This window comes from Xyrauchen texanus, chromosome 22 (assembly GCF_025860055.1).
Source record: "Xyrauchen texanus isolate HMW12.3.18 chromosome 22, RBS_HiC_50CHRs, whole genome shotgun sequence".
Taxonomy (NCBI): domain Eukaryota; kingdom Metazoa; phylum Chordata; class Actinopteri; order Cypriniformes; family Catostomidae; genus Xyrauchen; species Xyrauchen texanus.
The window spans coordinates 21,506,887-21,532,988 of NC_068297.1; the positions used below are offsets into that span (position 1 = coordinate 21,506,887).

Here is a 26,102-nt window from a genome sequence, read left to right on the forward strand (position 1 = left end):
CACGCTCAAAGTCTATGTGGCTGCCATAGCGGCGTCACACAATCCTGATAAAGGACATTCATTAGGGAAAAACGATCTAATCATTCGTTTCCTAAGAGGCGCTAGGAGGATGAACCCTCCTCGCCCCCCCTCGGTGCCGATCTGGGACCTGGCCACGGTCCTGGACACACTCAAGGGTGCCCCGTTCGAACCTATCCGAACCGTGCACTTTAAACAGCTCTCGCTCAAAACCGCGCTCTTGCTGGCACTCGCTTCAGTCAAGAGAGTGGGCGACCTGCACGCGCTGTCATCGAGCGCTGCTTGCCTGGAATTTGGACCTAACGACTGCAGAGTTGTCCTTGGGCCAAAGCACGGGTATATTCCTAAAGTGCTCTCTACACCCTTCAGAGTACAGGTGATATCTCTGGCAGCGCTATCGTCCCCAGCAGACAAAAGCGACGCTAATTTACTCTGCCCGGTCAGGGCCCTCAGAGTATATTTTTGGAACGTTCTGCCCTGTTCAGACAGACGTAACAATTATTCGTATGCTTTGGCAGCCGCACTAAAGGTCTTGCAGTTTCAAAGCAAAGAATATCGCGCTGGATAGTGGATGCTATAGCGCTGGCTTATGAAGCCAAGGGCCTTCAATGCCCCTTAGGCGTCAGAGCTCACTCTACGAGGAGCATGGCCTCCTCGTGGGCGTGGTCGAGTGGGATACCCATTGAAGATATTTGTGCGGCGGCAGGCTGGGCCTCGCCTTCGACATTTATCAGGATTTATAACCTACAGGTCCCCTCATTACATTCCAACATTCAGCCTGACTATAGAATGGAATAGAGTATGTATATGCTGGGCATTGTCTCATCCCTTATAAGGTCCGTCTCTGACCGACTTAGAGGATTTTTTATGCGTACCAGTACATAGAAAACTCAGTACATAAGACATGTGCTTGTGTTTGTACAATGAGCGCCCCACCTTGGGGCAAAGGCCCTCTGTGTTATCACATTATATAGCTCGCCGTTGGCCGGCTCGTGGAATAATCACTTTGCTTTAAGGCTCAGGCATCTGCCTCTGGCTTTATAGAGCGAAGTCAGCACGCACGGCGTTTTGCAGGGTGTTTCCATAGCGTAAGCTACTTACGCAATAGGAGAGAGCTCTCGATAGGGAACGACTCGGTTACTAACGTAACCTCGGTTCCCTGAGAGGAGGGAACGAGTATTGCGTAAGCTGCCGTGCTTGTGCTTGGTCAGTTCGCTTCAGTCGATTGAACCTAAAGAAACTCGCATGACGGGGTGCCCATTATATAGCCTGGCTATGCTAATTTCGGCGGGCTCTGAGTGCGCTGAACGCCGATGGTCGCGCGTTCAGAGTCGCCCCGTCATTGGTTCGAGCAGTTGCCGCAGCACAGCCAATGACCGAGCTGCCTCGCTCATTACTGTCTGCTGTGCAGCTGCAATGCGTTTTACATAAAGACTTCAATATTTCTCGAGAAACTGAGTTTTCCCATAGCGTAAGCTACTTACGCAATACTCGTTCCCTCCTCTCAGGGAACCGAGGTTACGTTAGTAACCGAGTCGACTTTTGTTTTAGGTTCTAAATTACACAAGTTTGCACAAAAGTCGATGCAGGAACAATTTGTTTTACTTTTGTCAGATTTGATATGAACTAGAGTTAGCATTAAAAGCATAGAACAATATTTAGCTTTCTTGTATTTTAACTGCTGATGAAAAACAATCTCACATCATCCAATGTGAACTGATAGTTCTTGCAAATTTGTAAACCTTGTTTAAGAAATTGACATTTAATTTGAGTTTTATAGTAGGCCTACAAGTACATTCAAAGTACATTATTTGAGCAATGTTTCTTTTTATTTAACAACATTTAAACAATACATTTAATAAGGGATTTATTTATTTTTTTACTATCAATACAATGTATAACGTTGGTGTTTTACTGAACGCGTGTCGCTTTATTTTAGGGACATTATGCTAACAGCCCACAAGATGGCGGTATTGAGTTGCTTTTCATTCAAGGACCAGTGAAATTATTTTGTCACCGGAATATGGCTTTTCTTCAAAAGAATCTGTGAAACCAAAGATACATTTTTTTTTTTTTTTAATTTTTTAGACGAGTCTAGAATATTGAATGGTCAAATAATGCATTGCTTGCTTGTAACAAAGTGAACACAATGAAAATAATACAGTTTCAGGGAACATCTTACAAAATATACAATTGATATTTATGTATATTTACATTACTATTCCAACCAATTGATGTTTCCACAGAATCAAAAGAGAGCACACTGATATCCAACACTAATTCAAAGCAGCTTGTGAGTTCCAGAAGGAATTCTGAGCTGGATATTTTAAGTATAATTAGGTTATAATATTAAACATTTAATTGTTAAAACATAAATTAGATCAATGTCAACAGGATTCATTTCCTATGATGGTGATTTGTACAATTAACAGTAAAAACCAAAATAAAAACCTTTCAAACCATACAAGTAATCTATAAATTATTGACTGAATTATGTCCCATCCCATGTGACTTGTCTAGCACATGAGGGGATTTTTGTGTTTTGCTGCTGCTGAGAAAGCTTCCAGTTTCTTGTTCATAGTGCCACGCCGGTGTTTTAAAATTGTTCTTTCTTCATAGTTGTAAAACAGCACCTTCATCACGTGACCACATATTCATGATGTATGCAGAATAACTCTATGACACAGGAAGTGGGATGACACTTTGGTCTAACAATTCATGAATGGCACGTTTTTATAGGTGTTTAGGTCACCATTATATGTTCAAATAAAGCTTGTTACAGGCCAAAATATGGAGGCCTGTACATGTAATCGCATGTTCAGACGCTTACACACCTTACGCCTAAAAACAATAGAAAGGTGCAATCATATTTTTGAGCCCAAAGGGACACCACAGTAAAAAGGTATGAGCAACCAGTACAACATCAGCTGAACACATTCACAAGCGCTCACATTTGAAGTGTGCAGCTCATGCAAACCATCAAGTTATTCCATAAAATCACAGCCTTTGCCATTTAATAATAATTTGTACATCAGATGGTATTGGTTTTTGGTATCTGAACATTTTTACAAGTACTTCAGCACAGTATCAGACCTGATTTCTGTACCAGTATCGGTATCAGGACATCCCTAATTTGCATCTGAAACCTAATTTTCATCTATTTTTTTTTTTTACAATCCAATATTAGAAGCATTTGAAGAACATTAAATGCATTACTACATTTATATTTAAAACAAAAACAAATACAACCTAAAAACAAACTCAGCGACTCATTCTCTTGTGTAAATGTCTATTCTTCACCAGCTCTGCAAAAAAGATACAATATTAAGACTTTATCTGAATGCTTCATGGCAATCCAGATATACTGGGCAGCGTAAAATGTGCAGATAGTCCAAGTTACATAAATTAACATAAATAACACACAGTCAAGCACACAAAATCAACAGTGATGACAATTTTAACAAATCACTCCTGGTGAATCACCTCATTTGTACCTTTGTAAATAAAACTAGCAGTAAGCTCTGCAGAAATAAGATAATTTGTGTTACACAGACTAAAAGAACTTCAAAAGATATTTAATTTAATTCTGCAAAGGTGAAGTTAATGGAAGAATTGGCAGGTAAGGCAGACGGGATAATTTATAAAAAACTGTCAAAGATCTTCAAGTTCAAAGGAGTTTATCAACTTCATCCCTAGGCAAGTTCTGATTAAAGGGATAATTCACCCAAAAATGACAATTCTGTGATCTGAACTCATGTTGTTCTAAACCCAACCGATATTCTTCTGACAAACACAAAAGGAGAGATTAGGCAGCATGTTAGACTCAATCACTATTTATGATATTAAATCTTGTGAATGGCGACAGATCATGTCATTCTGTCAATTATCTTTTGATTTCCACAGAAGGAAGTCATAAGGGTTTGGAACAACATGAGGTCAAATAAATGATGACAAAAGTTGAATTCTTGGAAAAATTATCCCTTTAACAAAAATCGCTTTCAGCACAGCGATAAAATACAGTATAGTTGAACGAAAAGAAAAAGTCCAGAGACATCTGTATATCCAGTGGTAAATTATTTAGGCAAGAAAACCTCAAATTCCCCCAAATTCTCCCTTTTCCGCCCAATGTCATGTAATCAAAAAGCAAAACGTGTCATAAATGTGAATGCTATCTCATCTTTCGAACTGTCACACATTCATTAGTATGTTCCACAGTTGCTGGGAGCATTTTAAGGCTAGGGCAAGTATGGAAGAACTTGAGAGTTAGTGGTTAAGTTCTCATTTGTGGCCTTTGTGGTCAAACAGCTGCAGGTCAAGCTGAACCCAAACTTCCCCGGTGGGAACTTCATGAAGCAGCAGCCTCCTGGTTGACGGACCTTTATTTTCAATCTCTTTCTTAATGGTGGCCACAGGAACTTCCGTGCGACCCAAGAAGCCTATAAAGGGAAAGAGAGAGAGTCGATTTTATCCATGTACTTTGTACAATGTACATTTATTGCTTTGTTTAATACTATTAACTTTAATTTTCGAGTTCTCCATGTCTCTCAGATGGTATAAAATTAATTAAAAACAAAATCTTTTTTACACATTTGGCCATCAAGTTTATTCAAGAAATATGCAAGAATGAATAACGTTCTGCAAGAACGAATAAGATTTTAAATGTATAGTTCACCCAAAAATGAAAATTCTCTCATTATTTACTCTCATTATTTACCCTCAAAAATCGAATAGAAAAATATCTTCGCTCAGAAGGTCCTTAAAATGCAAGTGAATGGAGATTTCTCTTTTGAAGCTCCAAAAATCACAGACAGTTAGCATAAACGTCATCCATACGACACCTGCTGTTAAATTAATGTCTTCTAAAGTGATACACTTTTGGTGCGACAAATATTTAGGTACTTTTTAACAATAATCAAATGCTGGTAAGCTTCACGAGAGGGTGGAGTCCAAGCAGTGTCTCGTGTAATGTATTCACGCTGCAATGATACAGACGTAATCTCACTTTCTCCACTCGATTGAGACATCAAGGATAAGCACACAAACGTACCATTGTGAGTAAAGAAACAGATAAATACAGATCAAAACCAACCAAGCTACTGTACAGTGTTCCTCCTACTCACTGGTAAACAGCGCTGCTCTTCCGCTGTGACACACATACCTCAATTCTCACGTGTTTCAAATGTCAAAGCGATTATGTCACACGTGCGTAAAGCTGCAAAATGGAAGCGTGATTTAGAGTTTAAAAAAGTACATAAATATTTCTCTTTCACACCAAAAGTGATCGTGTCGCTTTAGAAGACATTCATTTAACAGCTGATGTTGTATGGATGACGTTAATGCTGACTTGCACTTTCATGTCCTACTGAGCGGAGATATTTTTCTTCAAATTTGTTCTGGTGAAAAAAAAAGTCATACACACCTGGTATATCATGAGAGTGCGTAAACGATAAGAGCATTTTCACGTTGGTGTAAACCATCCCTTTAATGACATGTCAGCTAACTATTTGAATTGGGTTCTGTATACTGTACAGTTGATCAAAGCACATTTACATGCACGTTCATACACAGATTATGCTTAAGCTGAGAACTTGGTCATAAACAGCATAACAACAAACCCATCGACAGGGGTAGATTTTTGCCCATTACGCCAATTTCCCTTTGCATGTAAACACTTTAGCCAGCGTTCTTACCGGCTTGTCCAATGTGTGCCCGTGTTGTGCACATGTCTCCTCGTGGTTTTATGTCAAAAGCTGAGAATAACATGATTATTTCAAATGTCATGTATACACAAATTTCTTGTCTGATCTTTTAAATAATCTGATTTTTGTGAGTAATCGACGCATTGGTGTGCATATAAATGGCCTCAGTGATTTGATACGAGAGTGTATGATGAAATGACTGAAATGGAAGTAATTATTCAGAGTAATTTAATTCCTTCAGAAGACTTGGAATATGACATGTCGCAAGGGCTTCTGTTAAGGCACTGTTGGGTTTTCAGGCTTTAAAGTGAGATTCTATCAACTGCTATTGTATGGCAATCAGCACTAGCGTCAATCTTTAAAAAATATTTTATGTTCCGCAGAAGAAAGGAAGTTCTATGGATTTGGAATCACATGAGAGTGAGTAAATAATAGCAGATTTTCATTTTTGGGTGAACTACTCTTAAGGGAGTTTTACGCACTCTTTTTTTTTGTTTAATACCTAAAACATTTCTTACCTGTGGTAAAATCACTGTAACGCACAGACTCTCATAGCTTATTGCATTTACAGTTGAAGTCAGAAGTTTACATACACGTTAGCCAAATATATTTAAACTCAGTTTTTCACGATTCCTGACAGAAAACATTGTAGAAAACATTCCCTGTCTTTGGTCAGTTAAGATCACTACTTTATTTTAAGAATGTGAAATGTCCGAATAATAGTAGAGAATGATTTATTTAATGCTTTTATTTCCTTCATCATATTCCCAGTGGGTCAGACATTTCCATAAACTTTGTTAGTATTTGGTAGCATTGCCTTTAAAATATTTAACTTGGGTCAAACATTTTGGGTAGCCATTCACAAGCTTTTCACAATAAGTTGCTGGAATGTTGGTCCATTCCTCCAGACAGAACCGGTGAAACCGAGTTAGGTTTGTAGGTCTCTGTAGTCACATGTTTTTTCAGTTCTGCCCACAAATTTTCTATCAGAAAATGAGGACAAGGCTTTGTGATGGCCACTCCAATAACTGGACTTTATTGTTCTTAAGCCATTTTGCTAAAACTTTGAAGGTATGCTTGGAGTCATTTGGAAGACCCATTTGTGACAGAGCTTTAAATTCCTGGCTGATATCTTGAGATGTTGCTTCAATATATATATACATAACTTTCTTTCCGCATGATGCCATCTATTTTGTGAAGTGCACCAGTCCTTCCTGCAGCAAAGCATCCCCACAGCATGATGCTGCCACCCTCATGCTTCACAGTTGGGATGGTGTTCTTTGGCTTGCAAACCTCACCCTTTTTCCTCCAAACATAACGATGCTCATTATGGCCAAACAGTTTGATTTTTGTTTCATCAAACCAGAGGAAATTTCACCAAAAAGCTGTTACAAACTGTAGTCTGGCTTTTTTATGGCAGTTTTGGAGCAGTGGCTTCTTCCTTGCTGAGCAGCCTTTCAGATAATGTCAATATAGGGCTTGTTTTACTGTGTATATTAATAATTGTCTACCTGTTTCCTCCAGCATCTTCACAAGGTCCTTTGCTGTGGTTCTGGTTAAATTGCACTTTTCACATCAAATTACATTCATCTCTAGGTGACAGAATGCATCTCCCGAGTGGTATGATGGCTGCGTGGTCCCATGGTGTTAACACTTGTGTACTATTGTTTGTACAGATGAACATGATACCTTCAGGCATTTGGAAATTGCTCCCAAGGATGAACCAGATTTGTGGAGGTCCACAATTTTTTTTCTGAGGTCTTGGCCGATTTGTTTTGATTTTCCCATGATGTCAAGCAAAGACGCACTGAATTTGAAGGTCGGCCTTAAAATGCATTCACAGGAACACCTCTAATTCAGTACACAGAATCAGAATCTAATTGCTAATTGTCTAAAGGCTTGACATCAATTTCTGGATTTTTCCAAGCTGCTTAAAGGCACAGTTATCTTAGTGTATGTAAACTTCTGACCCAATGGCATTGTGATTTAGTCAATTAAAAGTGAAACAATCTGTCTGCAGACAATTATTGGAAAAATTACTTGTGTCATGCACAAAGTAGATGTCCAAAACTATATTTTGCCAATATTAAATGTGGAGTGGTTAAAAACTTAGTTTTAATGACTTCAACTTAAGTGTATGTAAACTTCTGACTTCAACTGTATATACTCCCAAAATGTTATTGGTATACTGACCATCGGGGAAAAATTGCTCCCGCTCACAAATGGTAATGCAGAGGATATCTTGATACACGTCCTTTATGTGGAACTGACAATTAAAGTTCCATTTGGGGTTGATTGTGTCATTGATGGTTCGAGAGGTGTAGCACTGAGAGCCCATGGTCACTTCACAGTATGGATTACACTTTCCTAAAGAAAGTATACATTTTAATCATACTAGAAACATGAATGGAATATTTTTATGTATTTATTTTTATCAAAATCACTCACCATTTGGTTTGGAGGACTTTAGCTCTGTTGCCTCCAAGATGGTGACAAGCAGACGACCAGTAGAATTTGCCTTCAATGAACGAGCTACACAATGGAGCAGAAAAGACAAATTAGACAAACAGTTACAATATTTGTACATAAATGTTTTTAAACAGCATGTCAAGACACTGTACAAAGTACTTTTCAGGAGTCTAAATCAAGTCCATTTATAAGAAATTAATTAGAATTACATAGGGAAGGTGTCAGTAATATTTAGTGGCAGAAAGGAATTACATAGATAATTTCTGTCCCCCTTCTTCTCCTTCAGTAAGAATTCTTCTGATGCTGCTTTGATCTTCTGAACCCATGCAGTCCTAGCAGGACATCAGACACACGTTAAACATTTTGTTACAGAATGAAACCTGTATTTGTAAAAGTATAGAACATTTAAATATGATGCAATTCCACTTGCAGTGGTATTTCAGCAGCATGAAAAGCTACTGTTGTGTCCCTTACATTACAATGTGGTGAAAACATTCCATTAACGGTTCAGATAACATCCAGTGTGTCTAGTAAACAGTCCCCTACTGATAAAGTTGATAAAGAATGACAGCTGAAACTGACCTCTCGTTAATGTTCAGAGTTTTGAGGGTGTAGACACGATCTATGTGGGAAATGTGGAAGACGGGCTCATCACTGGACGGGTCGGACGGAAGCTTCACCAGAACTTCATTAAGAAACACAGGCTGGAAACAAAACAAATGCATCATTATACAATTTCCTATACTGAGAATTTGGTAGTTATAGCAAAGGTTTAACATAACCAGAATTAATACTCTATATGCTGAATAGAGAGGTGTGGAACTCTACCGTCTTGTACATCTTGTATTGAGTATTGGACTTGGGGCTGAAGAGCTTGTCTGTTCCAGAGGAGGTGAACTGCCTGATAGCTTGGGTGAACAGCAAAAAGTCATTGAACAGAAAAGTGTACAACTCCTTATTGCTCTTGGTCTTTAACAGCTTCCCACTGTGTAGCAGTTTACGAGGACCCATGCAGTTGGTCATAGAGTTGAAGACCAGATTCTAGACAAGTGAAAAAGAGTAATTAGCCTATTTTTACCTTTACAGTATTACTGATATGTGAAGGTAAATGCCACTGATGACAAACATCAGACAATCATTCAAGTACAAAATGATTTTTTTTAATAAAAGAAACCAATCAGCCATCTCTGAATCTAATGTTTTATATACTGATGAAAGCATATGATTGAACCCGTGAAGCATATTTTGAACAGTGAATTTCATGAGTGTCACATAACTCCAGAGACAAGTAATTTCTTACATCAGAGATGCCTTCACACTGCACATGGGATTGGATCCACTCCAGTCGGTCGGAGTTCTCCTTCTCCCTGACACCCTCATTCACCTGAGAGCACAGCAGCTCTGCCTTCTCCAAAGCCTCTTTCAGCTGAACATGATCCACATGACTCTCTGGAGTACTTTCCAGGATCTGGACACAAACAGGTTAACCGCTCACTGGTAAATGCAAACTTGTAATTCAGAAAGTAAGTCAATCATCCAGTTTTTTTACAACACTCACATTTTTAATATGAAGAGGGTAGCGGGTGATCCTTTGCATAGGCTTAAGTAAAAAGCTGGACAAAGGCATTCCTTTACAGCGGTAGTCTGTGGCAATTTTCTGAAAAGATGTTCAGTAGACAGATACATTTTTTTTATAAAGCATAACATTTCGATCATAAATTGAAAAGAATGAATTCTGGAAGCAAAATGTCAGAGGATATGCCAAAGTTATCTAAATTAAGCAAAATGTTCAGGACAGAGTTCATTTTAAAGGTGCACTTCATTTATTTATTTTCCATATTAAAAAGTGTTACCCCTTGATAAAATTAACAGTACAGTGTTTACATTTAAAAATCAAGTACACTCACATGTGTGAGTGATGATATTTTGCATGGAAATGGGCTGCCTAATGGGGGCCGACATGTTAAAATGAATTTACCAGCGGAATACGAACGGTTAGGGCTCCAGGATTATGACAAATATAATAACTGTCAATTATTTCCCTTGACATTGTAATTGCGATTAAATTCGATTAACAATTTACATTAAAATACTTATTTTGCCTGGGGCACCTGCATGCCATATTCTTTAGGCTACACATCTAAAACAAGATGAGAACCATTTCTGAATTACATAATTACTATTATTATGCATTCGTAAATCAAGACAATGCCTAAGCAGTCTACTTCCCATTGGCCCCCTTGACCAAATGAGTAAAAAATTGAATGGCCATGTCTGCTGCAAAAAACATGCATCTTTTCTCGGTGACCTGCTGTTATTGTTCTTTTTTTATTCACAGAATAAATTAATCATGACTGAATGTGCATTTCCACTGCCATATTGGACAGGGCATGATGAACAAATTCTGAGTGCACCTTTAATTTTTTTGTTACTGGGTGTATGTGCTGCTACCTTAAGAAAGGTTTTGAAGTCTGGCTCCTGATCGGTTCTTTGCTGCAACAGTGCGGCGGCATTCAGCTGGCAGCTACAGAATTCGACGTAGGCCAGCATGTGTGAGAGCTCAGAGGCCAGGATGTCCCCAATCATGTGAACAGGCATTTTCTCTCCCTTCTTTCTTGCCTTCAGGGCTCTGAGAACACACGCATCATCCATGAGTTTGTTGCAGTTACACGTGTGTGAGCATTCTTAATTAGCTGTGCCCACTGGAAAATATAAATATTTTCAATATAAACTTAATGTACTTCAGCATCTTGGCATTGCACTGGATAAGATCCCTCCAGTTGGCAAATATCATATTCATTTCAGCGTCAGTGAGACGACCTGACTCAGACATGGGCTTTTGAAAGACCTTAAAGGAGACAACAATAAAGTAAATCAGAACAATTTATTATTTTTATCAAATATGGTCAAAAACAGTTGAACGTGATGAGCTTCAATATCTACTGTTCTCCAAATAGTTTGTTGTTGTTGTTTTGAAATCAATGTTAAGGTAATATAAATGACCTCATTATAACTGAGTGACTCACACACGTTGAAAAGGTGTACAATTGTTGAAAAGCATCAAATAGTGACCAGCACCTAAAGCATACACTTATAATAAATATACATGCATTACCTTTTAACTTACATTTACGTTTTTTCATTTGGCAGACGCTTTTATCCAAAGCGACTTACAAAAGAGGAAAACATAAGCGAATCATCTTAAGGAGTCAGTAGTACGAAAAGTGCCATACTACAAAGTTTCTCTATCATCAGAATAGTATACAAAACAGATTTAAGTGCAACAAGAATTGGAAATAATATATATATATATATTTTTTTTAAGTGACCGGTTAAGTGCGTTTGGAAAATATGTTTTTAGCCGTTTTTTGAAGATAGAGAGTGAGTTAGCTTCCCGGATTGAGTTGGGAAGGTCATTCCACCACCGTGGTATAATGAAACTGAAAGTCCAGGAAAGTGTTTTTGTGCCTCTTTGTTTTGGTGTGACAAGGCGACGTTCCTTAGCCAACCGCAGGCTTCTGGTGGGAACGTAGCTCTGCATAAATGTTTTTAGGTATGCAGGACTTAACTTAAAAACTTAATGAAAATAAATAAATAAAAAAATACAAATTTACATGGACATTACACATGGATCCCACACTTTTCATGTCAAGTCATTTGAAATACTGTATAAGGATTTAAAAAATCATTTTAGAGATTGCACTCATGAGGAGCAATTACTAGCCAATCAAATATTTTAGAGTTGAGCATAACTACAGTATAAAAATGTATATTCACAATAGGAACTCCCATGACTTTAAGATTAAACAAATTTCCATGACTTTTCCAGGAATGGAAATTTCTATTTAAAAAGTCCCTGATATATCCAGGTTTTCCATGACAGTGGGAAAACTAATAATAATTGTCAATTACCAATTAAACTATATATGCATATTTTACAAATACTTGCTTGTTTTTGCTCCTTTGTAAGTTGCTTTGGATAAAAGCATCTGCTAAATGGATAAATGTATATGGGAACTGTGCTTGTGTACCTCCAGGACCAGCTGTAGATCATCCATGTATTTCTCCTCTGTCTCAATGAGCTCATGGATGTAACCTTGCCGTTTTCTCTCCTGAGGGATCATTGTATCCAGAGTGTTTAAATCAGCACACCCTACAAGAAGATGGTACAGGTGATCTCACTCATCCACATGAAGCTCATAAACACAAAAAACCCACTTTAAACAAACAGCTTCATGGCTCAATGTGATCCCTCATTTTCACACCTGCACTTCTGTCCATCAACAATCTTACTCCAAACACACTCAAGCACATTCAAAACCAAGCAGGGCAATGTCAGTCACAGTGTGTTGACGGCACTCCAAAAACGCTACACGTGAAGCCTTACCTGCTGATGGCCTGCCCGTTTGACCATCCTGGGATCCAGAGTCTTTCGTGGTGTCTTCTATGTCCAGATCCCATAGCCGTAAAAATAGCAGTTTACCCCCAGAATGATTGCTCATTTTCGAGTTGTGCCTCGAAAACTGTGTCCGCTCATTTACTTTGATGTGCACTGCAAGTGTGCTAGCAGGTATTCAATCTGTTATCATCCATAACACGGCAACAGGATAACAGTAACTAGATGACAGTAGATTAGCTAGAATAGACATTTTATATATGGGACACTACAGCACAACAAATGTTCTACCTTAACTTAAGTTGTGCAATCATAACAACTATAATTACTTTAACAATAATGATCACAGTTTTACAAATCACTATTTTATTGTATCTTATAAAATGTGGACTTTTTTGCGCAGTGGGTTTTGTAATTATATATCTGAAACTATGTTTTTATATTGTGTTTTAACATTGGCACAGTTGCATTAAAAAATTCAAAACTGAGCTGAAGTTTATTTCAAAAGACTTTAATGTCTCAGTTTCTTCCAACAAATATATAATGAAGGTACAAGATTCAAAGTATTTGAGATAATTTAAGGATTATTAACAACATCCAACAAAATTATATTAAAGCAAACATTCATCCAAAACTTCAACAACTATTTGCATAGTTTCCAATATAATATTAACAAATCTGTTAATACAGAAGCAAGTCATGCAAAAACATGGCATAAAACACAGTCAATATGTAACAATACCACCTACGGCAAAAGATTTGAGTTTAAAATAGCACCACTTCAGCTTAAGAAAGTCATAAACTATATTTCTACATACACCACTGGTAAAACAAGTGGTCTGTACTTTTCTTGTTGATGTTACATTTTTATTCAAATTGAAACTACTGAACAAAGAAGCTGAATACAATCAAATATAAATGGTGGCAAAAACACCAGAATTAGAGTGCAATTAAAAACCATCAAAGATTTGGGGTGAAACTGCCTCAATCTAAATTAAAATCATTTGCTCTTTAAAAAGGTCAAAAGTGCTTTTAACAGCCACTTACTTTTAAGTTGCATTATGGTCTTCATGTCTGTAAAGAGAATCAACTTTCTAATTGTGATGGCCTACACTACCTTTCTGAAGCAGTTTCACACTTAGTAAGCACAGATTAGCACATCCTTTTAAATGACATAAATGAGGGACAACTGTTTTACTGAAGTCTCAACTTCCCAAAATGACCATATCAAAGATGTTATCCTTAATTAAGCATCTTTCAGCAAGTGAAACTCTAAGACAGGGCCCAAATGGAACACCGCAGAAAGACTCACATTCCCCCTGCAATAATTAGTCAAAGAAGGGAAGTTAACCTGAAAATGAAATCATGACTTACTACAGTGGAATACAAAATGATTTGTTAGGCACAATGTTACAATTCACTTTTAAAAAAGATGCAACGAAAGTAAATGGTGACTGAGGCCAACATTCTGGCTAACATCAGAAAGCAAGTCATGTGGGTTTGAAACAACTTGAGACGAAGTGATGACAGAATTCATTTTTGGGTGAACTATCTCATATATCTAGATTACCAGTCAACTAAAGTAAAAAGTTGTTGTAGTTTAAAACAAATGGAAAAAAAGCATTAATTGGTAAGGTGCGTTTGAGGAAGGGGATTGGGTAAATAAATGCTAGTTTCAGCTGTACTTCCCCCTGTGAGAGGGGGATAGTGGGTCTCTCATGGGTTGAAGGGAAGAGAAACAAAAATGAGAGAACGAGAGCAGAAGGGAAGATGTGAAAGTAAAGAATGTGTGGCTAAACATGGAGGAAGTCTAAAATTCTACTGAAAAAAAGATGTAAAATTTCCTTTACATTAAAACCCCCAAAATATAAAAAAGGGCACCATAAACCAATAATTAATATTGATAATTACACTTAAATATTTAAAACTGGATATAAAACATTCCTTTAATAATGAAATTGTAATGCACTAGGTCATAAATACATAAACCCTTGTCAAATACTACAGTAAATTGACAACAAAAGAATACATGCCCATAAACACCTTGTTAAGTACTGTTAAATGTAACAAATGATTTCTAGAATAATGTGTAACTATGTTAACTTTCATAATAAACTTTTTCTTTGTTAGAAGCCAAACAAAGACTCTCATATGGCAAACTGTACTGTTGCAAAGGCAAATCAAAAACTTGGACAGAAAATAGCAGGAATAGATACATGTAGGTCTGTTCGTGGGGCTTTACTTACACTGTTGACTGGGGTCAGAATCTGAGGTGGTCATTTTCACATAGTTGGTCGGGATTAATCCCGTGACCCCATTGAATTCTCCTTTCCACCAATCAGGATTACTTTTGTCCAGCACATTGATAATTTGACTCTTGGAGAAGCTCAGCTCATCCTCATTCGCTGCGGTGTAGTCGTATATAGCGATGACTTGGCAGACTAGGGTGAGGAAGGACGGAGAAACCAATGAGGATAGATTAACAGAAAAACAATAAACCCTAGGTGTGTGTTCGGTATCTTACTGGCCACAGGTGCAGGTGTGGATTTGCCACTGTTTGAGCCTAAGAGCTTGACGTGTGATGCAGGGAACCAGCCCTTCTGACGCTTCTTCCCCCTCGCCTGAAGAAATACAAAATTAAAAAAAAACTTTGGAACTAATTGTAAGTAATTTTTCAGTGAAAAGACGCATTTTCAGTGAACCAATCACATGTGGTCAGCTGAGACACATTCCTGTTTCCACCTGGTATTACCACGTGTCTCCTGTGACCACTTGTGTTTGGATTTCGAGGGTAGGTTCTATGATTTCATGATGACATACAACAATCACAAAGTCAATGTGTTAATGCATAATAATAAACCCCAAAAATTCATAGAAGAACAGGCACACTGGTTCTCCCAGATGCAACATTTCAAACAAATTCTCATTTATTTTTGTATTAACCTGAGCTTTGTGTACGTGTCCTCTGTGCATAATCTCTGCATGTTGACATCAGACACACCGAAGACATTCCGTTCTTGTATATCCATTTTCAGGACATCTCATGGTCAATTTGCAATATCATATAGAGGACCGTCTCTTTGGAACTGTTTGGTTCTGTACTTAAAGAATTTCACCCTTTGTTAAAAAATATAAATGCTCAAAATGTTTCTTGTTTTGCAATAACTATCAATATCAAAGCTAAATTCTTTGTTTGATTTGTATGATTTCTTTTTATTTCTTTCCTTGTTCCCTTTAACCTTTCTTTAATCTTTTTGTCTTTTATTTTCCTTAATGTTTTTATAAATAAATACAGAATTTAACTGATTTCATTCAAACTTGTGTCAAAAGTACTTTGTAAAAGCCCTTTTGGTCTTTTATTTTTTTACTTTCCCAGCACTAATATTGTTTTAGTTTTGTATTTTCTTTAAATCTGCTTCTATTTCATTTTGTTGTAAACAAAAAAAAAAAAGAAAAAAGAAAAAAAGAATTCAATTCACTTTCCGATCAAACGGTCATTTCCCTTTAAAGCCACACAATACATGGCAATGTTTGTACTGAGAGAAGTTCATTAACAAAAACCATGCAAGTTCTTATGTGAACATGAATCGCATGGATAATTACAGTACATTTTGGAGTCTTTTTTAAGCTTTAAAATGAGTCTATCCCTATCAACTGGTATTGTATTGAAAAAACAGACTGGAATATTCATTCAAATGTTTCCTTTTGTGCTCAGCATAAGAATGAAAGTCATATGGGTTTGGAATGACATGAGGGTCTTTTAACTGCACACGTACCTGAAGTTCACCAAGCCACCAGCCGGAGGGGTTCTTGTTGAGGATGAGGATGAGTTGGCCTGGAGCCAGATTCAACTGCTCTGTGCCTGCAGCTGTGTACGCAGTGCTCACCTGGGCAACTTCTACAAATCAGATAGCATGCGTATAATATGAAACTTGACATAAGGGTTGAGATATTAGTAATGAAATGCATGCAAACTGAATTGATGTATTTTTAAAATTATTTAATTATGTCACAAAGCTTCATGACACTTTTCCTTACCTGGCTTCTTCCCAGGCGTTCCAGGTTTGCCAGAGAGACTTGAAGTCTAATGAGAAAAAAATAAAATCTCACAAATGGAAACAACAAAGACAATATATACACGTGTCTGTATCCATTAATTTAATATATTTATGAATTTGTATATTTATTACATCAGTCTCCTTTGACTTGACATAATTGGAGGGGAAGACTCCTGATCTGTCTCCTATGCTGCCTCTCCACCACTCCCCCCCTCTCTCAGTCACCAGGATGGTGTCTCCCTCAGTGAAGGTCAGGTCTCCAGGCTCTGGGCTCTCATAAGTGTAGAGTGCCACATACTCTAGTGAACGACACACATTACAGAGGTATTAACTGAAGGACGATTCTGATGTCCAGATATTATTCTGTGAGTTACATCACTAACAAACAGTTGATTTCCCAAAGATACTGGAAAATAATCTTTGGTTAGCCACGAGGAAGACAATTTTAAATGCACACTTTAAAACTTAAGTACATAATTTCAGTAATTCCAAAAGGAACTGCAAAAATAAAGTTTTCAAAGTAGCTTTCCAAATACACCCCTTGTCTGCTGTTGTCTGAACTGCCAGATAGTCCAACCCCCAACTCACGCCATTGGTTGAGTAACTTGGTTGGGGCAGGTCTAAATGGGTCACTCTAAACAAACCCATGAATTTTAAAGTGAAACCCCAGAGACAAAGCGTAACCAGTTTTTGAGAATATTAACCTCTGAATGACATACTAGTAATTGTTTCTGCATATTAATCTGGGATAGAAGGACGTATTTTAACACTGAAAAAGTTACATACTTCAGCTTTAAGCAATTATATAAAGGACACAAAAGTCTCTCAAATGTTGTACAGATGCAGTATTACACCAAAGATATAATTTCTTAAATGCAAAGGGAATTTTTGTTTAAATTTTATTCAAGTTTCCTAGTAAAAAAAAAAAAAAGAGAATCAATTTTCTCTTACCTTCATAGTTGGATCCATCTGTTGCTGAATCCGATCCATCAGCAGAACTATGGGGGGGGGGGGGAAATAAGCATGTCAAGCATCAAAACAAGATGACTGAATAATGTAATGTTTCCAACAAAAAATATTGTAGCAAGTTTACAGCCAGTGCAACAATGGCTTCAAAATAAGAAAACAGCAGTTAAAAAGACAACAAATAAAGCAGTTGTGCCAAATTATAATGAAAATCCTGAACAGAGAAGGTAAAGCAACATCTGAATTAGTAATAACGATAATAATACATTTATTTTATATAGACCATTTCTTCAATCTCAAGGTCGCTTTACAGGAGACAGATGTCTTTTGGGGAATGCTGGCACCTTCACGTTTTAGAATGCAAAGAATCGCTTTTTAGTTTGAAAATACCATTTCACATTACTTTCCACAGACAAAGTGCATGTAACACACACAGCTCCAAACTATAATTATTAGGTCACAGCAAAAAAAAGGTTATCTCAGCCACTTATTGTGTTTTTTTCTCTACTGCATGGAGTGTGCATTTACTATGTTTTTGTGTCACTGCTACTCAGCGCTGTGACATAGGATTTGGGGAACCACCCCTGAACCCCATTGAGTTCTCCCAGCCACCAGTTCTCCTGCTGCTCCACAACTGTGATGACATCATCTTTGGAGAAGTTGAGATGATTGTCTGTCTTTGCAGTCCAAGAGCACAAAGCTTGTGCTTGCACATTCCCCACCACCTGAGACACAACATACAGTAACATTGTTGCATTTGAATAAAAGGAATAACTTGGTTATTAAAAGCCCAAGCTCTTTAGGATTCTTGCATACCTGACTATGGTTGGAAGAGGTGGAGCTTGTGGCATGAGTGGGGGTGAAGGCAGAGCTCAGTCGTGATCCACTTGGCAGAGAGGCGTCACTCAGTTTGCTGGTGAAGAAGGGTTTTTAGAATATTCCACATATTCTACTGTCACGCAGGACAAAGATCTTAAAATGATACAATGCATCTCTATGAACTTTTTTACCTGTTCACTCAAAGTCTGGAATATCGCAATATTCTTTTTGTTTTATCATCACTATCCAATCTATATTCTAGTGTACTCCTAACAGAGGACAAAATAAACCTTCAGCTGATACATACAGTAGTTTTAAAATATCTCTTCCAAAAAAACTAAACAGACCAAACATGATATCATTAATTGTTCAGCTGGTGAAAAATACATTGTCATACGAACAACATCAGATTTAGTATAAATAAGTTTTATGTAAAAACTGTTTGCGAGTATTTTGTACTTTAGTGTTGTTTAGTTTTATTAGACTTTGTGTGAACAGAGCTTTCACAAAGAACATGTCATTTATTTCCTACGAAAGAAAACCTTTGTAGCCTATGAATACATTAGGTGATAATTGTAGGTGCAGTGTTCTGAGTTTGACAGGACACAGGCAGTCTGTAGCTGTGAATGTTCTCATTGAGGGTTCTGTAACCACATGCACTTTGTCTGTGAGTGTTCATTAAGGAAATGTGTGTAAAATTGATTGTGAAACAGGCATGAATTAAAAATTTGAATTCAGTTTGGAGACTGCACCTGGTGGAAATGGAAACCTGTGGCTTTAGGGCTTGTTTGGCTGTAGGCACAACCTCAGATTTGGCCTGCTTCTCTACATAGCTCTCGGGTAACCAGCCCATCTTCCCCTGCCGACAGCCGTACAGCCAGCCCTGCTCTCTCTCTATGCTCTCATCCACCTAAACAAACACACATCCAGCTGAGCAAACTACAAAAAGTACAGTGTGAAAAATGGAGCCATATCACAACATATTCATAATGGACCCACACAAGCATGTTACATTCCCACTGATGTAGACAGGGCAGGAAAGTTTGGCTGATAAATTAATGCTATAACTAATATATATATATATATATATATATATATATATATATATATATATATATATATATATATATATTATTATTATTATTTTACTTTTAAAGTTCTGATTGTCATTAAATAATGCCAAAATGAGAACAATCTTATTAAATGGTACTTAATATTGGAATCAGTAAGGACTTAGCTGGCTCTTACTCATCCCATCAGTCCCAGAAGTCCTTGTAGTGTTGGACTCTATACTGACACTAGTTGTCCTGGATACTGGAAGTTTGTTTACGAAGTGCTGCCACTTTACACCAAAATTATTTGTTTATCTTCTGTTTTGTTACTTTCAGTCAGTGTTTTTCTCTGTCTCATACTACATATAGTACATCCCTATTATGGGCATTCTTTTTTCCTTTTCTTTTTTCTCCTCAATTTGGAATGCCCAATTCTCAATGCGCTCCAAGTCCTTATGGTGACGTAGTGACATGCCTCAAGCCGGGTGGCAGAGGACGAATCTCAGTTGCCTCCGTGTCGGAGACGATCAATCTGCGCATCTTATCACGTGGCTTGTTGAGCGCGTTACCGCGGAGACGTAGCGCGTGTGGAGGCTTCACGCTATTCTCCACGCCATCCACGCACAACTCAACATGCGCCCCACCGAGAGTGAGAACAACACATTACAGTGACCACGAGGAGGTTACCCCATGTGACTCTACCCTCCCTAGCAACCGGACCAATTTAGTTGCTTAAGAGTCCTGGCTGAAGTCACTCAGCACACCCTGGATTCGAACTCACGACTCAAGGGGTGGTGGTCAGCACCAATACTCGCTGAGCTACCCAGGCCCCTATTATGGGCATTTTTGGATTTAATCCAAACAGTTTTCCACATTTTTCTACACTGGACTGTGACCGGGCAGCGGACAGCGACTTGCACGCTCTCTCGGCTGAACACAACCGTATGCTTGCGCTTGTGTCGCACTGCATCCATGACCCGTGAGAGCTGCAATTAGTAGCGGTTTATTTCTTCACTCCAAAAGGGACCTCTTGTTTGGACATTTTATCTTTACACTTGCACTAATTCTGTTTAGACTGTCTGGAGAATCAGACCCCTGCTAAAGAAAATCATCACCACCTCTGGACTGTACTCTTAACTTGTGCTCGGTTTTCATTTAATGGAAGAATATTGTGTTTGTTGTTTTATTGTTTAGTTTGCTTGTTTACCCTCATGCGACCCCACGTCCACCTGCTTGAACGTTGTATTTTGGCTTAGCTATATGCAACACAATTTAAACTGACTGAATATGGTTCACAAGACTAAACCAGGGGTGGGGAATCATTTTGGTGCAGGGGCTATATCGGACTTTAAGTAATACATTGTATTACAACACTGTAGATACAACATTTGAGATATAAAGTTCTCAAATAGTTGTGTACTCAATTTTCTGAAGTGTATATGTGATGGATGGGACTATTCTGCATTTGCCTAAAGTATTGTATTGCTCTACAAAAGGTATTTAGAAAAATAATAATAAAGGCTGAGATTAATTAGAAATGATACATTTTACCTTCTTTACTTCCCTGGTAATTTATTTCACAATCTAACACTCTCTACATCAGGGGTCTGTTTTACAAATTTTTTTTATAATAATAATAAAAAAAACTTAATAGAAAATTGTAGTACTTTTAATGTTTGTCACAAAGTAGGCCAGTTTAAACATTAAAAACATTAACCCGTTTACACACTAAAAGGGTCATGATGCAGGTCTCGTCAATGGTTTGGCTTTCCATTCAGCACACAACTAAATAAAACAGGCTTCAGGAGTATGATAAATTATTACTGCAAGCGTTAGATTAACATACAGGTGTGAGAGGACTTATATGTAAAAAAAAAAATACATATTTGTCCATCGCTCACACGTCAGTGATTACCCCTCCGTGTGTCAATGATGCGGAGATCTTTGTTTATATTTTATGAAAGTTCATTACTGAGAAGGTTTGCTCACAAACTTAGTAGCACCAAACAGCACAAGCAGCCTCGAGAATGGACATGGAGAGTCGCTAAGTTTGTTCAAAGGGGAATGCGAGAGCTAGAAAGAGCGCACTTGCTTGCACTGATTCCTGATTGCACAAAATAAGTATAACATTAGGTGTAATATTCCAAACTTGCTTTTATTAAGATTTAAAGTATAAATCTATAACAGGGGGGATTTTAATCTCTTATCAGGCAACAATGAGCATGTTAAACGCTTGAGGAGGTGCGTTAGGTTAAGATAACCGAAATATCCAATGAAAAAAATGCTTTTAGGATCAATGAGCTGCAGGCCAGATTAAACCATGTGGAGGGCCGTATCCGGCCCACGGGCCGTAAATTGCCCATGTGTGCTCTAGACTGTCATTTAAGAGTAAAACTTCTGAGACACCGAGTCACATGACACAACAGCATGGCATCGACTTCCGTGAAGTGCTGCTAGTTAACAAGAGCGCATCTGGTCAGAAACCTCTAAAAAAAATTTCACTGAAACCTGTTTGGGTGTAAAGAGTAGTGTCAATCATTTCATTTGGGGTTAAAAATGACCTCGACATGCTATTGACAGGGTTTTTTTTTTTTTTTGATCCACCAAAAGAAAACTGACCTCAATCAAGTCATCAGCTTCAAAGGAGAGCTCATCTTCGTTTCTGGCTGTGAATGTATAGAGGGCTTTAAATGTGGTAAGTGCTGCTGATCTTCTGTGCTTTGTGCCAAGTGGCTGCCTGTTTCCTGAAATCACAAGCACAATCAGGTAAACAGCAAGAAAATTCCAATCATGTCAGAGATGACTGGACAAGCCATGCCAGCTCATTTAAAAAAAAAAAAAAAAAAAAATCTTGGCAAACTTTTTCTTTCTTTACCTTTCCTCTCCTCCAGGCCACGCAGAAGAGCAGCAACAATTTCTGATTTAACAGTGTTCTTCTTGTTCTGTTGATCATCTTTGAGCCTCGCGGCTGCAGCCTCCACCTCCAGCTGTTTCCTCTTCCTCTCCTCATCCTGTTTCCTTAGCTCCTCCACTCGACGCCTTCTTTCCTCCTCTTCCTGCCTTTTCCTCTCCTCCTCCTCCTTTCTCCTTCTCTCCTCCTCTAGTCTCTTTGTCTCTTCAGCGTCTCTCTTGGCTGCCTCCTGGGCACGTTGTCGCCTAATTTCCTCCTCCTCCCGCTCCCTTCTCCTGTCCTCTTCTCGTCTATCCTCCTCTTTCCTCTTCCGCTCCTCCTCTGCTCTTCTCCGCTCCTCCTCTGCTCTTCTCCGCTCCTCACGCTTTCTCTCCTCCTCTAATCTCATCTCCTCCTGTCGCCTTCTCTCCTCCTCCAGTTTCCTCCTTTCCTCCTCCAGTTTCCTCCTCTCTTCTTCCAATTTCCTCCTTTCTTCATCTCGTCGTCTGCGTTCCTCCTCCTCCTCCTGCCTTCTTTTCTCCTCAAGTCTCCTTCTCTCTTGCTCTCTCTTTTCTTCATCATCTCGCCTTCTCTGCTCCTCCTCCTCTCTGCGTTTCCTCTCCTCCTCCTCTCGGGCTTTGCGCTCTCGCTCCACTTGTTCTTTAGCAGCCTGTAAACGGTCTTGTCTCTCCCTCTCCTCCTCTTCATGAAGTTTGGCCTCTCTCTCCTCTTGTATTTTCCTCTGTTTCTCCTCTTCATCTCGCCGCAATTTCTCCTGCCACTGCCGTTCTTTCTCCAGTTTGATGCGCCTGAATTGGGAAGCAATCAGTAATGAAAACTTGTCCAAAGAGACTTTAGCGCATGGAATTCAACAGAAGTAGCTTTTACAGGAACATTATCTCCCAATCCCCACTGCTAATATACTGTACACTCAATGCTCTTTTCCATTTGTAAATATGCTTATACCGCCCCCAGATTCATTTAAATGGTCTATTTTTTTAAAACTGACATTGATTCGATGAGCAGCATGCCAAAAGTTTAACTATTTGTATCTAAATATCGCGACTTAAAAATGCAATGCTCAGGTCTTAATGCTGAAAAACAGCAAACTGGCCAAAGGCATCCTGCATACTTTTGAAGTACTGCACTGGATTTGAGTATCTTGTAAATAACAACTTCTTACTTCTGCTCTTCCTCTTCTCTCCTCTTCTTTTCGAGTTCTTCCTGCTTGCGTTTCTTAAGCTCTCGAATTTTGTCTTCCTTAATGGTGCAGAGTTTTTCCAAAGCAGACTGTTGCATCCTCTGGCTCTCTCTGAGATCCTGATAAACAAACCACAAGATTATGATCAAAAAATTGAACTCAGGATATCCTAAATTTAAACACAATGTTCTGTAACTCATGCAAATGAGACCCAAAAAGACCTTCAAGGAATATTCAAAGTCGCTTTGCTGTTGTTTACCAGACATTCAATTTCAACTCATCCCTCAATTTGTAGATATGATTGTTAAATCAATTTTACAATGGAAGTCGAGCAGCAGGCAAGCGTGCAGCACTGCGAATAACTGTTCAAACTATCATTTGTAAGTATAACTGAAAATATCAAACTATCATTTGTAAGCATGCAATATAAATGAGAAGAGACGCTGGCACACTGCTAAATGTTCCAATTTAATGACAGCGTTTTGACAAAATTTGGGTCTTCGTCAGGTCAAACACACAGATTATCTAAATATAATCAGTTAAAAAATATTATAAAAAAAAAATAATCAGTGTGTTTCACCTGACGAAAATCTAATTTGGGTCGAAACTTTGTCAGTCAATTGGAACATTTACAGTGTGCCAGCATATCTTCTCATTATTATGAACTTCAACTTGTAGCTGTGCATCTGCATTCTTTTTAGATGTGTGCATACTACCTCTAAACTAAGTATCCCATAACACTTGTTAGAATTAAACTGTTGTGTTTTATTCACCTAACAACCATGCCTGTGAAAAGTTATAAAAGTTATATCTCAATGAAAGAAACATGGAAAGGATTGTCTGTAAAGCAATGCCGACATGCAGCAAACTCAGTCACATTGAATTGCGTCAGTTAAGCATAACCAGAAGTTATTTACCAAGAAATATATTCACACTGCTAAAAAGATCATTTAAAATAATTCATGCAAAGGCAATCACAAAAATATAGACTTCACATTTCTGCTTTTAAACTGCCCAACCCACCTGCTAGGCTTCCATTGTAAATGTATTGCTGTAAACACATTTCCTTACTGTTCTTACAAACTGAGGGATGAGATCAACAACTTGCCACAGATGTGGTACATAAGGCTCAAAATAACTTGAAATATTCTTAAAATCCACACTTCATTAATTGTGCAGTAAAGAACCTTTAGTAGTGATATGAGAGTAAAGCTGAGAGAGTGAGAATGAACAAGGAGTAGGGAAAAACAGATATGCAACCTTCAGAAGGTAGAAGAGATTGCTGAGGCAACTCAGTAAAGAAAGCAGGCCTTTAAGCATGCAGTCATCCATTTCCTCAAACTGCAGCGAAAGCCAGGGAGAGACAGACAAGTAGACAGACAGACAGAAAAGCTCTACAGCTAGTGATGAAGACACAGGGACAAAAGCATAGGGGTTATTCGCATTAGTGTTATCAGTAACAATCTATATGCAGTTAGCACTAATTGGATAAGACAAAGATTTGCTACAAAAGAAATGCGGTGAAATTATTTAAAATGCTTTATTTTCATAGTTCAAATATCTTGTGGTTAAATATGCATCTTGCAAAGATTAACTAGTCTAGCTGAACCTCAGTGTCATTTTTTTATTGGTGTGCATGAATTTATTAGTGATGGTTGAATTATATGAATGCTTTACCTGGATTTCTTTCTTATATTGGTCCATATCTGCTAGTTTCGCTGCAGTCTCTGTCTCTAAAGCATTTAGCTGTTCTTTAAGCATTCGACAGGCAAGATTCTTCTCTTCCATATTCCTCTGTAAAGTGGTTATGGTCACAGCTACCCCAGGAAAAAACAGCAAAAACATCCCCTTGCTCATGCATTCATAATAAGGAGTATGATGTTTATTTTTTCACAATACATCCAAAGCACATCGTGCATGCATCCACAAATTCAGATGCTTAATTATCACAAATAAATAAATCTTTAGCAAAGCAATGCATGAACAGGCACTAAGGGCAAATAAACGATTGATATCTTACAAGGGAGGTTGTTCAGACTCAGATTGCTGAGTCTCTCATTGAGTTTGGCCTGCTCTGTGGTTGACTGTCCCAACTTTCTCTTAAACTCCTGCAAAAGCCAAATACATAAAAATATTTTTTTTGTAGCTGGATACAGTTATCACATCTATGCTCTTGTTAGGAAGGGCTTGCTAAATGTAAAATTGAGTTTTACTCCTCAAGGCTAAATAGAACATTACTTGCTTAAATTTTCAGTCTCTAATTTTTTCTTTGTGAAGTATGTGCATGTAGTTATGGGTATGATGGTCAGACCTCTAACTGCTTCTGCAGTGAGTTGATTTCTGTGATGCAGGTGTCTCTTTTCTGGTTGATCATTTCCAGGTCATTTTTATGGATTCTCTTTTTGCCTTGAGCATCTCGGAGCTTGTCAGAGATTTGTTTCTGCTTGTTCCCCTAAAAGACAGAGAGAAAAAACAGCTATCAATCATTCTGTCCATAAAATAGTGAGAGTTGTTTCTTTAGTTGTATGGTACAT

At 38.1% G+C, this 26,102-nt stretch overlaps 1 protein-coding gene across 2 annotated transcripts in view; it reads right to left on the reverse strand.

Annotated features, from left to right (window-relative positions):
- Nucleotides 1–1,338: 1,338 nt before the first annotated feature.
- Nucleotides 1,339–26,102, reverse strand: part of LOC127662135 (intersectin-2-like) — a 54,253-nt gene continuing 29,489 nt past the window's right edge. Inside the window, exons 14-39 of one of the 2 annotated variants that reach the window (XM_052153171.1) lie at nucleotides 25,880–26,020; nucleotides 25,589–25,676; nucleotides 25,246–25,385; nucleotides 23,551–23,687; nucleotides 22,353–23,176; nucleotides 22,097–22,221; nucleotides 19,178–19,335; nucleotides 18,423–18,519; nucleotides 18,135–18,331; nucleotides 17,592–17,638; nucleotides 16,773–16,939; nucleotides 16,621–16,666; nucleotides 16,359–16,480; nucleotides 15,107–15,203; nucleotides 14,829–15,023; nucleotides 12,218–12,339; nucleotides 10,928–11,034; nucleotides 10,638–10,815; nucleotides 9,745–9,843; nucleotides 9,487–9,654; nucleotides 9,015–9,227; nucleotides 8,769–8,890; nucleotides 8,439–8,518; nucleotides 8,166–8,249; nucleotides 7,911–8,084; nucleotides 1,339–4,454 (exon numbers count right to left, since the gene is read on the reverse strand). In XM_052153171.1, the coding sequence (XP_052009131.1) occupies nucleotides 4,297–4,454; nucleotides 7,911–8,084; nucleotides 8,166–8,249; nucleotides 8,439–8,518; nucleotides 8,769–8,890; nucleotides 9,015–9,227; nucleotides 9,487–9,654; nucleotides 9,745–9,843; nucleotides 10,638–10,815; nucleotides 10,928–11,034; nucleotides 12,218–12,339; nucleotides 14,829–15,023; nucleotides 15,107–15,203; nucleotides 16,359–16,480; nucleotides 16,621–16,666; nucleotides 16,773–16,939; nucleotides 17,592–17,638; nucleotides 18,135–18,331; nucleotides 18,423–18,519; nucleotides 19,178–19,335; nucleotides 22,097–22,221; nucleotides 22,353–23,176; nucleotides 23,551–23,687; nucleotides 25,246–25,385; nucleotides 25,589–25,676; nucleotides 25,880–26,020 (4,086 nt within the window). In that variant the 3' untranslated portion in view covers nucleotides 1,339–4,296. The remainder of the gene's footprint in view (nucleotides 4,455–7,910; nucleotides 8,085–8,165; nucleotides 8,250–8,438; nucleotides 8,519–8,768; nucleotides 8,891–9,014; nucleotides 9,228–9,486; nucleotides 9,655–9,744; nucleotides 9,844–10,637; nucleotides 10,816–10,927; nucleotides 11,035–12,217; nucleotides 12,340–14,828; nucleotides 15,024–15,106; nucleotides 15,204–16,358; nucleotides 16,481–16,620; nucleotides 16,667–16,772; nucleotides 16,940–17,591; nucleotides 17,639–18,134; nucleotides 18,332–18,422; nucleotides 18,520–19,177; nucleotides 19,336–22,096; nucleotides 22,222–22,352; nucleotides 23,177–23,550; nucleotides 23,688–25,245; nucleotides 25,386–25,588; nucleotides 25,677–25,879; nucleotides 26,021–26,102) is intronic. The other variant, XM_052153172.1, reaches the window with a different exon arrangement.